A 13,936-nucleotide genomic window follows, 5' to 3' on the forward strand; every position below is an offset into this window, starting at 1 on the left:
ATGTTTCACTGAAAATTCTGAGGTGGTAACTGCAAAGAGCTAACCTACAAGGCTCCTCACAGTTTAACTCTGGCAGGTGGATTCTTGAAAGCTTCAATTCATGAACCTACACCAGGACTGGACTTTTCTCTGATTCTTGGTGGGCCTTTACCTCCCTAGTTTTCCCCACAACTGAATATAGGTTTAATTCCTATAATAAATTCCTTATTTCTTAATACTCATAGTGGAACTGATACACCAAGATTGTAGTCTATGGGAAAACTCATACATAAGTTTCTTCTAATGCTAAGTCCAAAGCAGCACACATTTCTTCAAAAGCAGAAGGTAGCAAGTTAGGATTAAGGTTTTAAGATTTCACCAATAATATCTTATATTTTTTCATTCATCTATCATACATTCATGAATATAAATCCTAAAATTGCCTCCTGTAATGACTTCTTTCTGACAGGGTTAATAATTTTGTTCCAAACAATAAAATAAGCAAATTTTTCATAAATTTCATAATCCAGGTATAACAACAGATAAGAAGAAACTATGAAATCCTAGAATTTTAAAGTGAGAGCACAGTCAAAAGTTCACCAGAAAGGATAAACTCTGGCCACAGATAAGTTGAGAATCATTTATAGTTGCCTGAAATAAATTCAATCAATGCGAGTTTGGGATTCTCACAGAAGATACCTGATAGTATTATTTTTAAAAATGAGCAAAAAAATCTAACACACATTTAGTATGTACTCCTGGAAGCATAGCTTCATAAGCACAAATGGTAAATGTTACAGCCTTTTAAAGATCAATTTAAAAAGCAATATAGTAAACAGTTACCTTACAAAGATCATGACTGTATATCAAAATGAATTAAAAAAAAAAAACACTTTTCTCATTAAGAGGCATTTACAGCTTAGGATGAAACATCCAATGAAAGTATCATACATGGAATCAAATGAGATCAAAGAAGACTAATGTGTCCTAGAGAAAAAAGGTTCTAGTGGTGACAAAGACGTCAATGATAAAATTCTGAATGTTCAAAGGAATAAGAATAAAAAAAAGAAATAACTTTAAAATTATTTCACATACCATGTAGATTGTGAATGTTCAAAGAATTGAAAAGTAAAAAAGAAAAAAAATTATTTCACATTATAGGTGGTTGTAAATGTGTAACAGTTAAACTAAATTATAACTATAAAATTGACTTATTTCATAATATCTCTCAAAGCTTTTAGAATCAAGTTGGCCAAAAACCTTTGTAGCATACCACTTCCATGGAAGAATGAGAAGGGACTTGCATCTGGAAGTCAGGCTTACAAATACTTGAGTTTCTTCTGCTCACTCAGTAGTAACTATTGGTCTAAGCTGATTTCTAAAACCACATTACTATACAATAAAATTAGTCATTGAGTCTTGATAAAGCTATTGAGTCCTTTATAATCAGTTACTGAGTCTTGCAATGGATATCAACTCTTTTCATCAAAAACAAAACAAAACAAAAACAAAAACCAACCACTGTATACTTAGGGAGCTGCTTGGTATGACAGATGAAGCACTTAAATAGGAATCAGGAGACTTGGATTCTGGTCCAGTACTGTCAGTAAGCAGCAGTGTAACCTGCAACAAGTCATATAAATCCCACCCAACTCATTATAAAAAATGGGTATTAGTTCTGGTGTTTATTTCTAGAATCAAAATTCTGTAATTTAAAAGACATGAAAGAAAGTGGCCCTTGAGAAAGGGGCCATAAAAATATACATGATAGGGAAACAAGTGTGATGCAGTCAGTTGGGCTACCCACTCTTGGTTTCAGCTGGGGTAGTGATCTCAGGGTCCTGGGGTTGAGCCCAGTGTGGGCTCGATGCTCAGCTGGTGGAGTCTGCTTGAGAGTCTTTCTCCCTTTCCCTCTGTTCCTCCCCACTGCAGCAAGCCTGTGCCTGCATATGCATTCTCTTTCTCTCAAATAAATAAATAAATCCTTAAATCTATGATATTTTAAATGTTATAACTTCTTTATGAATATTGAAAAAATATTAAACATTTAACCTTGTTGTTGTTCCTACGTGGCTTTTTTCCACATTTAAAAATTTTTAATGGACATATGGTTGACACTAGATGTTCTCTATTTGTGTTTTTAAAATATCTTATTAATGTATTTAAGAGAGAGGGAGAGCATGAGTGACAGAGAGTGGCAAAGGAAGAAGCAGTCTCCTGAGGAACAGGGGGCCCAGCCCGGAACTCCATCCGGGCTCTGAGATCATGATCTCAGCCGAAGGCAGACTGATGCTGAGCCAACTGAGCCACCCAGGTGCCCTAAATGTTCTCTATTTCAATTTCAACTTCCATTTGCTAGTTTTGTCCCTCTTTACAGGCATCAATCCTGATGTTATTCTTATAAAACAATCTTGATGTTTTCAAAGAACTGCTAAGTCAGAATATTAATAATGGATTTAAGAGCATATCAGATGTTAATGATTCTAAGAGCTCTGAACATGAATTTTTTGTTTTTTGTTTTAAGCAAAATCTACACCCAACACAGGGCTCAAACTCAAAACTTAAAGATCAAGAGTCATACCCTCTACTAAGTGAGCCAGCCAGGTGCCCTTAAACATGTTCTTAAACATGTGACTTAAATACTTACAAATCTCTCCTGCTGATTTAGAAATTGGGAGCTATTCTCTAAGACGTTATATTTTTACACTGAACCAAAGATCAAGGTTTCCCAGTGTTCTTGGCAATACTTGTGCTTCATACCCCTTGAAGGGTGAATAAATTCATTTATTTTAATGAACATATTCATTTATTATCTTCCATTTCATCATAATCTGAATTGAGAAAAACTTAAATACAATATAATTCATATAGGACAAAATTTAAAAATTTAAGTGAGATATTGAGACAAAATAGTTTCTGACATTAAAAATAATCATTAAAAAGAATTCACTCACTATGAGATGGGAAAATATCCTTCATCTAGAACAGAATACAACGCCTGTAAAAATTCACAGGCATTATCTTGAGTCTTGATATATCTTTATCTTGGCAGCTATCTTGAAAAGTCAAGTAAATAAAGTGAATCTCTTTCAAAGAAGTTTTCCCCCCTGTCTCATACAGTACAGCAAACTGACAAAAAATCCTCAGATCAAATTACTTCTGTCTGTATTTAAAGCTGCATGGATACTTCTGAATTTATGTCTATTTGCCTTTACAATTTGCCCCTCACTCCAGTCAATTTTTAACTTATCTGAATCTGTATGTTCTTATCTCCATATTCTAGTCAAGGTAATATAAAATTTAGATATTCATAAATTGAACAAATATTCATGGAAACAAAACGGTCCTATCTTCTGTAACTGCAGGTATATCCAGCAGTAAGAAAATCCAGTATTACAAAATCTCCAATTTATGAAACTGTTTTGCAATATAAGGTAATGTTAAATTGGAGAGTAAATCTCCATTTAGAAATGAAGTCAGTATCTTTACTGTAAATAGTACCTAGCAGAGTGACAGGTAAGTAGGTGAAAAAATATTTACTAAATGAAATAGTGATAATTTTCTATTTTAAATTATTACATTTACAAAACTAATACTCTATGAAAAATCTATGGAAGGGGATCCGTGGGTGGCTCAGCAGTTTAGCACCTGCCCTTGGCCCAGGGCATGAGACTGGGGTCCTGGGATCGAGTCCCACGTCAGGCTCCCTTCATGGAGCCTGCTTCTCCCTCTGCCTGTATCTCTGCCTCTCTCTCTCTCTCTCTCTCTCTCTCTCTCTGTGTGTGTGTGTCACTCATGAATAAATAAAATCTTTAAAAAAAAAAAAAGAGAAAGAAAGAAAAGAAAAGAAAAAGAAAAATCTGTGGAAGACTAATGAAACCATTTCATTATTGGACCATGTATAGAACAAAGTATAAATTCCATAGCTTTGGATTAATTACATCCCAAATTGGTTGGCTTTCCCTATTTAAAATCATCTTCCAGAATCTTTACTTTGTAGAACATTTAAAAACAGGAATTGGAGAAAAAACATTCTGCTTAAAAAAAAAACAAGGGTCACAGACATTGCTGACCAATCTTCCCTGTTTTGTTAAATGTCCAATTTCCCCAGACAGAAAAATAAAGGGTGTAACTGTGAAGCATAAGTGACTAAGTTTATATAGAATCTGAATCACCACGTTTGGGGAACTAAGAATAGTTTAAATGAAAATATAATTAATATTACCACATAAATTTATACCAACACAGTGTTAATCACTGTACTTACCTATTGGTATACACAAAACTAAAGTACATTTTCAAAAAGCTGGTTAATGTGATGCTACCAATGCATTTTTATAATATCGTGATGAATCAAAACTGTCTTTAACAGAAAAATTAAGAAGCAATAATAATGTTTATGAGAACAAACCATGGAACTATTAACTGAACAATTAAATTGTTTTAGATCTATATTTTTCATGGTATTTTTTAAAAGTTTGGTCTTGAGGACAAAGACATCTTGGTTAATTTTAATTGTAAAGATAAAAATAAAATTACTTAAGAGAAGCCTTCATAAAGGGCTTTGGTGTTAAATTTTTAAAAATTAACAGTATGCTCTAACAGCGGCATACTTAACTGAGAGTTTTCTATAGTGTATACGTTGAAAACTACATATCAGAGAGCCAATATCCAAAGAATTAAGATGATCAACTAATGCCAAAACAATAAAGTGACAATACTATCAAGTATAAGACCCTTAGTTACATATACACTAGTTATTTAGAAGAAAGAAGAAGGAAAACTTTGGGTTATATTTATACAAATATTTGTTGTTGTTTTTTTAAATTTAGACCCTTTCAGCCCTTTAGACCCTTACTATCTTTTCTCATGTAGTTCAATTACAAAGTTGAAAAAGTGCACCTCGTAATAGGTAAGTATATTAATTTAACAATTTAAACTTAGGAAATTTTCATCTCTTTCATTAAGTTCTTTTTTTTCTTTTCTGGCCAGAGAAATAAATAACACAACCCATTAAAGAAGATTTAAAATACACATAGGGGCACCTAAGTGGCCCAGTCAGTTAAGCAACCGACTCTTGATCTCAGATTAGACCCTGACCTCAGTGTTATAAGTTTAAGCCCCACACTGGGCTCCACACTGGGCATAAGGCGTACTTAAAAAATATTTTAATAAATAAGTAAAACAAAATACACATGAAAGTACAAAAGAATAAAATAAAATTCATCCATAATCCAGTCACCTCAAAATCTACTATTCTGTAATTTTATTCTAGGCTATACACAAGCAAGATTTTTCATTTAATTAATCATTATGATATTAATCTTTTCCTAAAAACATTTTAATAACTGGGTAATATTCCACAGAGTTAATTTAACTGCCAAGGAAAAATAACATCATTTAAGACTAATCCAATTGTACAGATGTCATTTTACAATGGCCAACAAAATTTGTGTTTTCTATAAAATGTGTAATATATAAGTGTTAAGACACAAGTCATGCGGCCCCTGATAAGATTTTAGACCCCTTTCTACCACCTTTTTTTTTTTAAGATTTATTTATTTATTTATCAGAGAGAGAGAGAGAGAGAGAGAGAGAGAGAGAGAGAGAGGCAGAGACACAGGAGGAGGGAGAGGCAGGCTCCATGCCGGGAGCTCGATGTGGGACTCAATCCCGGGACTCCAGGATCGCGCGCTAGGCCAAAGGCAGGCGCTAAACCGCTGAGCCACCCAGGGATCCCCTCTACCACCTTTTTAATTGAAATAAAATAACTAAAGCAAAGAGTAACCTAAAAAATGTCATTTTCTATTACTTTTTAAGGAGTCCTAACAAAAAGGTCTAATAATCTAAATATCTGCTATCATTAATAACATTTTTCTAAAAAAAATTTTTAATGTATTTTTCTTGTCACTATATACAATTTATTTTCCAAACAATCACATTAGATTAAGAAATTGAGCTATTAAAAAAAGAAAGAAAGAAAGAAAGAAAGAAAGAAAGAAAGAAAGAAAGAAAGAAAGAAAAAAGAAATTGAGCTATTAATCTACCATAAGACTACATACCTTGAAAAGAATGCAAAACGGCATGTATACTTTGGAAGAAAATCTAGTAGTTTCTTATAGATCCAAAAAAAACTACTATCCTATTGACTCAGCAAATCTACTCCTAATTATCCAGGAGAAATAAAAATATGCTCACAAAAAAACTTGAACAAAAATGTCAAAAGCAACTTTATTCACAGTAGCCAAAAACTGGAAAAACAGTATAGATGTACCAATAAGAGAACAGAACAAAACAGTATAGATGTACCAATAAGAGAACAGATAAACAAATGGATTATATTAATAAGCAATGAAAAGAAGTTAACTGATATATGGATGAATGTCAAAAATTTAATACTGAGTGAAAAGTTATATAAAACAGGGTGTATATACATATACATATATGATTCCATTTATAAGAAATTCTAGAATAGAGAAAACTTAATCTGTGCTAGAAAAATCATAACAGTTCACCTCTGGGAGAATAAGAGCAGAGATTAAATACAAAGAGGCATATAGAAACCTTCTGGGGTGGTGATAATGTTCTATATCTAGAGGTTTGGGTTACACACACTTACTTTTTTTTAAGATATTATTTTTAAGTAATCTCCACACCCAGTGTAGGGCTTGAACTCAGACCCTGAGATCAAGAGTCCCATGTTCCACCAACTCAGCCAGCCAGGTGTCCCAAGTTGCAAACATTTATGCATTTGTCAAAACTCAACAAATGTATGCTTAAGATGTGTGCATTTCATGGCATGAAATTTTCACATAAAGAAAAAAGCTCTACAAAGTATTGACTTATAGTTGATGCATGTTAAAATATATAGAGGATAACATTCTGATGTCTGTAGTTCCATGGAAAAACTGATAAAGAAACAGATGGATAGACAGGTGATGATAATGATAAAATCTAACTGCTGAGTACATGGGTGAATATATACTGATAGACAGGTGATGATAATGATAAAATCTAGCTGCTGAGTACATGGATGAATATATACTGCATATTTAAATTTTTTCATAATAAAATCTAAGTAAAAAAAAAAAGTCTACCCTTAGGGGTGAACTATATCATAGACGGTAAATAAAATTTTAAATGAATTAACACACTATATAAGTTACATACTAAATAATATGAATATATTCTTTAAAAGCAGTTTTCTGTTATTTCTAATATTTGTCATAGTCTAGAAAGGCCAAAGGAGTCTCTAGCTTGACTACTCAATTCCCAAACCAAAAGAGCTCTGTTATCAGACCTATAAATAACAAGTAACCAACCAATGGTACAGTGACAATCACCAACCTCATTGATTATACTTGGCAGTAAAGAAAGAAATTGAATAAAATTTAAGGACAGTATACTTGATAACCCTCTATCAAGGGAGATTATAGTCAAATGAGAATAGAACAAATATGAAAATATTGAAAAGCTAGCATAATAATGGGATATATTGACTGTAAGAACTCTTGAAGAAATCATCTCCCTACACATTGGTCCTATCATGTTAAGATTAACACTTACTACAATGTCTTCATATGAAGGATGAAATAATTCTGAAAAGATTTTTAAAAGCAGTTTTAAAAGTACTTTAAAAAATCATTATACAGGGATGCCTAGGAGTCTCAGCGGTTGAGCATCTGCCTTTGGCTCAGGGTGTGATCTCAAGTCCAGGATTGAGTCCCCCATCGGGCTCCCTGCATGGAGCTTGCTTCTCCCTCTGCCTAGGTCTCTTCCTCTCTCTCTCTGTGTCTCTCATGAAAAAAATAAATTAAATCTTAAAAAAAAAAAAAAAACTATACAACCTGAGAACAAAATATTTTGTGTGTGCACTTTTTATTTGAGTAGAGTTGACATATAATGTTACATTAGTTTCAGCTATACAACACAGTGACATAACACCTTTAGGTTACTGTATGCTCACCACAAGTGTAGCTACCCTCTGTCACCACACAATGGTATTACAATATCATTGACTATTATTCTCTATGTTGTGCCTAAAAATAATACGCTTGAGGGACTCTATCAAAAAAAAAATTATTCTCCATATAGATGTAAACAAATTAAAGATTGCATTAAACTAAACCATAAGGGACCTGTATTCAAAGTTAACATATCTTTAAACACTAGGGAGTGTCAAACATTAGGGAAATTCCCAAGGAAGCACGTAAAATCCACCAATATACTTATTAATTGGATAGAATCCTAAGTATTTTTTTTTATTTTTTAAGATTCATTTATTAATTTATTCATGAGAGACACAGGGAGAGGCAGAGACATAGAGAGAGGGAGAAGCAGACTCCCTGGCAGGGTGCCTGATGCGGGACTCGATCCCAGGACCCTGGGATCACCACCTGAGCCAAAGGCAGACACTCAACCACTGAGCCACCCACAGGCCCCAGAACCTTAAGTATTATCGAGTATTGTGGTCCAACTTGAAGGTGTATAACCAGCCACAGATTCCTCAAATTCTTAATTCTACAGTATTATTTGACATCAGGTGTTTGCATAATAATTAAAGTCATCAGAACTTTCTTACTCCAAAATGGGAAAAAAAAAAAAGACTAACTAGAAAATAGAAGCATATAAATTCTTTTTTAGCTGTCCTCTTTGGACAATGTCATGATACTAAAAAGATTAAGATGAATTTTTAAAATTCCCAAACCTGTCATTTTTTTTTAATATTTTATTTATTTATTCATGAGCGACAGAGAGAGAGAGGCAGAGACAGAGGGCGAGGGAGAAGCAGGCTCCATGCAGGGAGCCCGACGTGGGACTCGATCCTGGGTCTCCAGGATCATGCCCTGGGCTGAAGGCGGCACTAAACCACTGAGCCACCTGGGCTGCCCCCAAACCTGTCATTTTTTAAAATAAAAAACCTCAAAGTTCCTATGAAATAACAATCTTTTAAATACAACAACAGAGTAGAAAAATAGCCATGGAGGTATTCCAGAATCTTATGTTCAAGTTATTTTTACCTGAAAGAACCCTAAGAACATTAAATTTTTTTTTTTTTTTTTTTTAGAACATTAAAATTTTTAAAGGAACAAAACTTTGTTCATATTTCAAACTTCGTATTTAAAGTGTTTTTGCCTTATGTCAATCAGTACTGGGCACTTAACTTTTCATAAAGGAATAAAATTATATTTTGCCATCTTAATCATGAGAGTGGGGAAATCAATTGAGTAAAAGCCAAAATTAACAACTTAATATTTTATCTGAGGAAAGATCATGAAATTACATATTTCCCAAAATGCCCTTAGTCTAGATGATGGACTACGATACTACATGTTGTAACGTGCACACAAGCAGAATTATTTCCCATGTTAACTTTATGTAATGTAAATTATCCTACTCTTACTACAAGTAAGATCATAGCGCTAATTGCATCTTTTTATTTTATATAATTAAAAAAATCAGATTGTTTATACATCTCGATAGAAGAGCGAACTATAGACCACCTAGGCTTTAATGTACTTACAATTCCTTGTGTTTGTCTTCAGCCAAGATTTGGTCATTTGGTTTAAGAGAATACCTGTAACACAGAAACAAAAAAATACTGGTCATATAAACACACAAGTACATTTGCCTCATGGACATCACCCTATGGCTATCAACATACAGTTACTTAACCCCTGTAAACAAGCACTACCACACTGTTACAGGTCTCTGTTTTTTGTTTTTTTTTTTAAGATTTTATTTATTTATTCATGAGAGACACAGAGAGAGAGATAGGCAGATACAGGCAGAGAGAGAAGCAGGCTCCATGCAGGGAGCCCAACATGTGACTCGATCCCAGGTCTCCAGGATCACGCCCTGGGCTGAAAACTGCACTAAACCGCTGAGCCACCCGGGCTGCCCCAGGTCTCTGTTTTTTTTTTTTTTTTTTTTTTTAATTTTTATTTATTTATGATAGTCACAGAGAGAGAGAGAGAGGCAGAGGGAGAAGCAGGCTCCATGCACCGGGAGCCCGATGTGGGATTCGATCCCGGGTCTCCAGGATCGCGCCCTGGGCCAAAGGCAGGCGCCAAACCGCTGCGCCACCCAGGGATCCCCCCAGGTCTCTGTCTTAATTGCTTAAACTCTAATGCCTAAGTTCTTTGCTGTTCTATTAGTCAGTATCACAGACACCACCCAAGAACTGAAGTAGGATCAATCTGACGTTCAAAAACACAAGGTATCTTCAGTATTCTTCTGTGGCGAATAATCTGTAATGTTATACTCATCCAGAAGTTCAAAATTCCAAGAAAATATTACAGTAAGTATTTAAGTGTTAACAAAACAATATGCAGTTATTCACTCATTAAATACATAGTAAAAATCTATGTACCACATTATGTCCTAGGTGGTGTAACATAGGAGGAAAAATAATGTAGTTCCTTTACTTACCCACTTATTAGCTTCATAACCACTGGCATTATTTCATTTCTTTAAGTCTCACTTTCCCTGTCTATAAAACAGAAGTTGCTCTAGATAAAACAAGTATCTTCTAAGTTACCATATATTTGTAGTGCTAAAGGTAAACAGATTTCTGAGGAGTACACAGACAAAAATAAACAATGAGTGGCAATTCCCAGGTTTTCAATTTTCACTTGTATTCAACCCTTTCCTAAAAACTAAGCTGCCTGACACTGGGTCAGAGGCCCTAGCAGAAACGTCATGTGGATTCCCCCTTCTTGCCTCCCCCTCACAAGTACCTTTACTCTATAAAAAGAATGGCAAATCTCTCACCCCTCCTGAAAAGAAGCATACTGCAGTGGCTGGGGTATAAAAACCTCTGAAGTCCTTAACAAGAAATAGTTCATAATATTTTTGCCTGCAAAGCCTCTTTAAGTAAAATACCATAAACTGCAGAGATTACTGTTTTATACATTATTTCTGTAAAGAATGAAGCTACAAAATATAAATGGAGAACTGTCACAGGATGTCCTATTTTCAGATATATCATGGAATGGGGCACAAGCTGATTTCACTTTTCTTTAAAAAGTTTATCTTTTCCATCCCATGTACATTGTCAAAGAATGCATTATTTGTCAAGAAGAGTCCTATGAAGTCCAATGAAGACTCTTCATAGGAAGAGTCCTGTGAAGCAAAGCTAAGAGAGTTTCCAATTAAAAAAAAATAAGAAAGTGTGAACTATTTCCTCCAAGCAACAAATTTAAAACAAGGTTCCTTATCTTCCATTTATCTATTAATGATTAAATATCAGAACATGGATGTTACAGAAAAACAAGTCAAATCATTTATTTGAACTGAAAAATGAAGCCAGACTTTTTTCTACCATGAAAGTAAATCTGATTTGACAATGAAGAACAATTTTACCAATGATTCCAAGGCAAATAACAGCCTTTAACTAGATGAATAGTTTTGACTAAAACATGGTTAAGGCATTCAATAAAAATATTTTATCAAAAAAAATCCTTCTGAAATTAACAATATTTAACTTTCCCCAACATCTCCTAAAATGTTTAGGTAAACATATGCCAATAGGTAAAGCACTAAAAGATATAATTACTAGCTATTTAGGAAGTCTTACCAAAGCCTTTTTTGGTATATTTCCTAGAATTGCATGTCTTTAACGACTCTAATGACTGGAAAGTCAGGTGGTTTCTAATTCTTTGCTTCCAAAAAAAACTGAAGGACCTAATCAAATAATCAGCTGATAGACAAATAAAAGTAATTTTTGATGATAGATCATTTGATAATAGAGAAGCTCAAGATGCCGCTGAAACAACACTCTGCTTCATTTACCATCCAATGAATTATGTGAACATGTATTTCAGCATTTTCACCTGATAAGGAGCAAGAATTCCTCATCCCCTTCTTAGGGAGCAAGACCTCTAACCCCCTCAAGGTCCCTCTAGCTAGTCTAAGAACCAAATTGACAGATTAACAGAAGAAAATCAAATTTAATAGGTGTATGTATGAGGAGTCCACATAGTTTTGGAAATCCCAAAGACAGTCAAGCAAAATGAGGTACACCTATCATTCTGAAATAAGGAAAAGAGGGTAGGGGTCTGGGATTTCAAGGAAAGGAATGTACAGGGCAATTAGAAGGGATGTTTGGGAGCACCTGGTGGCTCAGTTAAGAGTCTGACTCTTGATTGGTTCAGGTCAAGATCTCAGTGTCATGAGATGGATCCCAAGTCAGGCTCTTTGCTGAGCATGAAGCCTGCTTAGGATTCTCTCTCTCCTTCTCCCTCTGCCCCTCCTTGCTCTCTTTCTCTCAATTAAAAGAGAGAGAGAGAGATGTGTGAGTAATTAGATATTTGTCCTATTATATAAATGTGTCACTCAGATATAATTTATCTCTGTTAATCTTTATTCTGAGAAAGATCCCCAATTTAGATTCTTCTGCCCATTTAAGGGAGGGGCAACAGTTTCTCATGCACCCACAGGTTCTCAAGCGCCTTCAGCTCAAAATAATCCACATACCAAAGTGTCACATTCTGAGGGGGGCCTATCCTGAACCTCTACACATCTCTAAAAGAAAAAAGGGAAATAAAATTAATGCTAAACATTGTCTTATTGCAGCAATATTATTTATCCAAGAAAGGTTGAATTAAATGAAATAAATTAGTTTCATCCACCTCATTAAAAGATGCATTTCCAATAAAATGTTTCCCTGCTTAATATTTAACAAAATTTTATTACATTTATGTTGTTTTACTAACTATATGTTAAATATAATTTAATGACTAGGAAATACTTTTTATTCAATATACAGGCATAATTTGTTGTGGAGATCTATGATAGGGTGATTAATATGTATGAAAGGCTTTAATACATGAAAATATATTGCCTTCATAATATATGCATAATATATTACATAAAAAGATAATTCACGCACAAAAATACATTACACAGGATAAAATCTGGCGGCAAAAAGTGTAATAGAAATAAAAATTTGGGCAGCCCCTGTGGCTCTGCGGTTTAGCGCCACCTTCAGCCCAGGGCATGATCCTGGAGTCCCGGGATCAAGTCCCACATGGGACTCCCTGCATGGAGCCTGCTTCTCCCTCTGCCTGTGTCTCTGCCTCTGCGTGTGTGTGTATGTGTGTGTGTGTCCCTCATGAATAAATCAATAAAATATTTTAAAAAAGCTAAGAAAAGAGCCTGCTTGTATATTTTTATAAGTGGATAATGGTAAAAAAAAAATTTTTTTAATAAATGGACAATGGTAGGTATCAAACCCCTATAGTATTTAGAGTTCACTAAAAGAATGTTTATCAGTTTTATTTAACATTACAATAAAAAATCATAAATATTAACCTAATGAGTGAGGAAGTTTATTAAAACATTTTTATGAAAGTTAAGAAGTTTAGGGGCACCTAGGAAGCTCAGTGGTTGAGCATCTGCCTTTGGCTCAGGTCCTGATCCCAGGATCCTGGGACAGGAGTCCCATATCAGGCTCCCTGCAAGAAGCCTACTTCTCCCTCTACCTATGTATTTACCTCTCTCTGTGTGTCTCTCATGAATAAATAAAATCTTTTTTTAAAAAAAAAGTTAAAAAGTTTGAAACCAGTGGATTGGATAGATAGCAAAGTGTTTTGTACATATACAATAGCAACTCAATCAATCTTTACTTTCCTTCTCCAGCTGGCTAGTGATAGAGAACAAACATTTCCTGCACTTAAGGACCTCAAGATTCAGTAAGTGAATTGAATAAAAATAATTGCTTGTGATGTGAGAAGGTTACAATAAAGTGAAATACAATGTATAATGTTCGAACAAAACAGAGTAACAAGTCTCCTTCCTAAGACAGTCAAAAAAGAGACAGCTTTTATCTGTTCCCAACTTTCTCTTCCTTCCCCATTTCACCTCTCTTCTCTGTTCTTTTCCCATTAAATCAAAACAAAATATCCTAAAACATCCTAAAAGTCTCAAGATGAGACTTTTAAAGGTAATGATGAAG

The 13,936-nt window shown here is 34.2% G+C and overlaps 1 protein-coding gene across 11 annotated transcripts in view; it reads right to left on the minus strand.

The window, feature by feature from the left end:
• ADK (adenosine kinase) overlaps positions 1-13,936 on the minus strand; it is a 498,050-nt gene that overhangs the window by 425,442 nt on the left and 58,672 nt on the right. For 10 of the 11 annotated variants that reach the window (XM_041748691.1, XM_041748694.1, XM_041748697.1 and 7 more), the window contains one exon: positions 9,503-9,556. The exons of the other annotated variant lie outside the window; for it this stretch is intronic. In XM_041748691.1, coding sequence (XP_041604625.1) covers positions 9,503-9,556 — 54 coding nt within the window. The remainder of the gene's footprint in view (positions 1-9,502; positions 9,557-13,936) is intronic. 11 annotated transcript variants of the gene reach the window in all.

Source organism: Vulpes lagopus, chromosome 3 (genome assembly GCF_018345385.1).
Source record: "Vulpes lagopus strain Blue_001 chromosome 3, ASM1834538v1, whole genome shotgun sequence".
Taxonomy (NCBI): Eukaryota; Metazoa; Chordata; class Mammalia; order Carnivora; family Canidae; genus Vulpes; species Vulpes lagopus.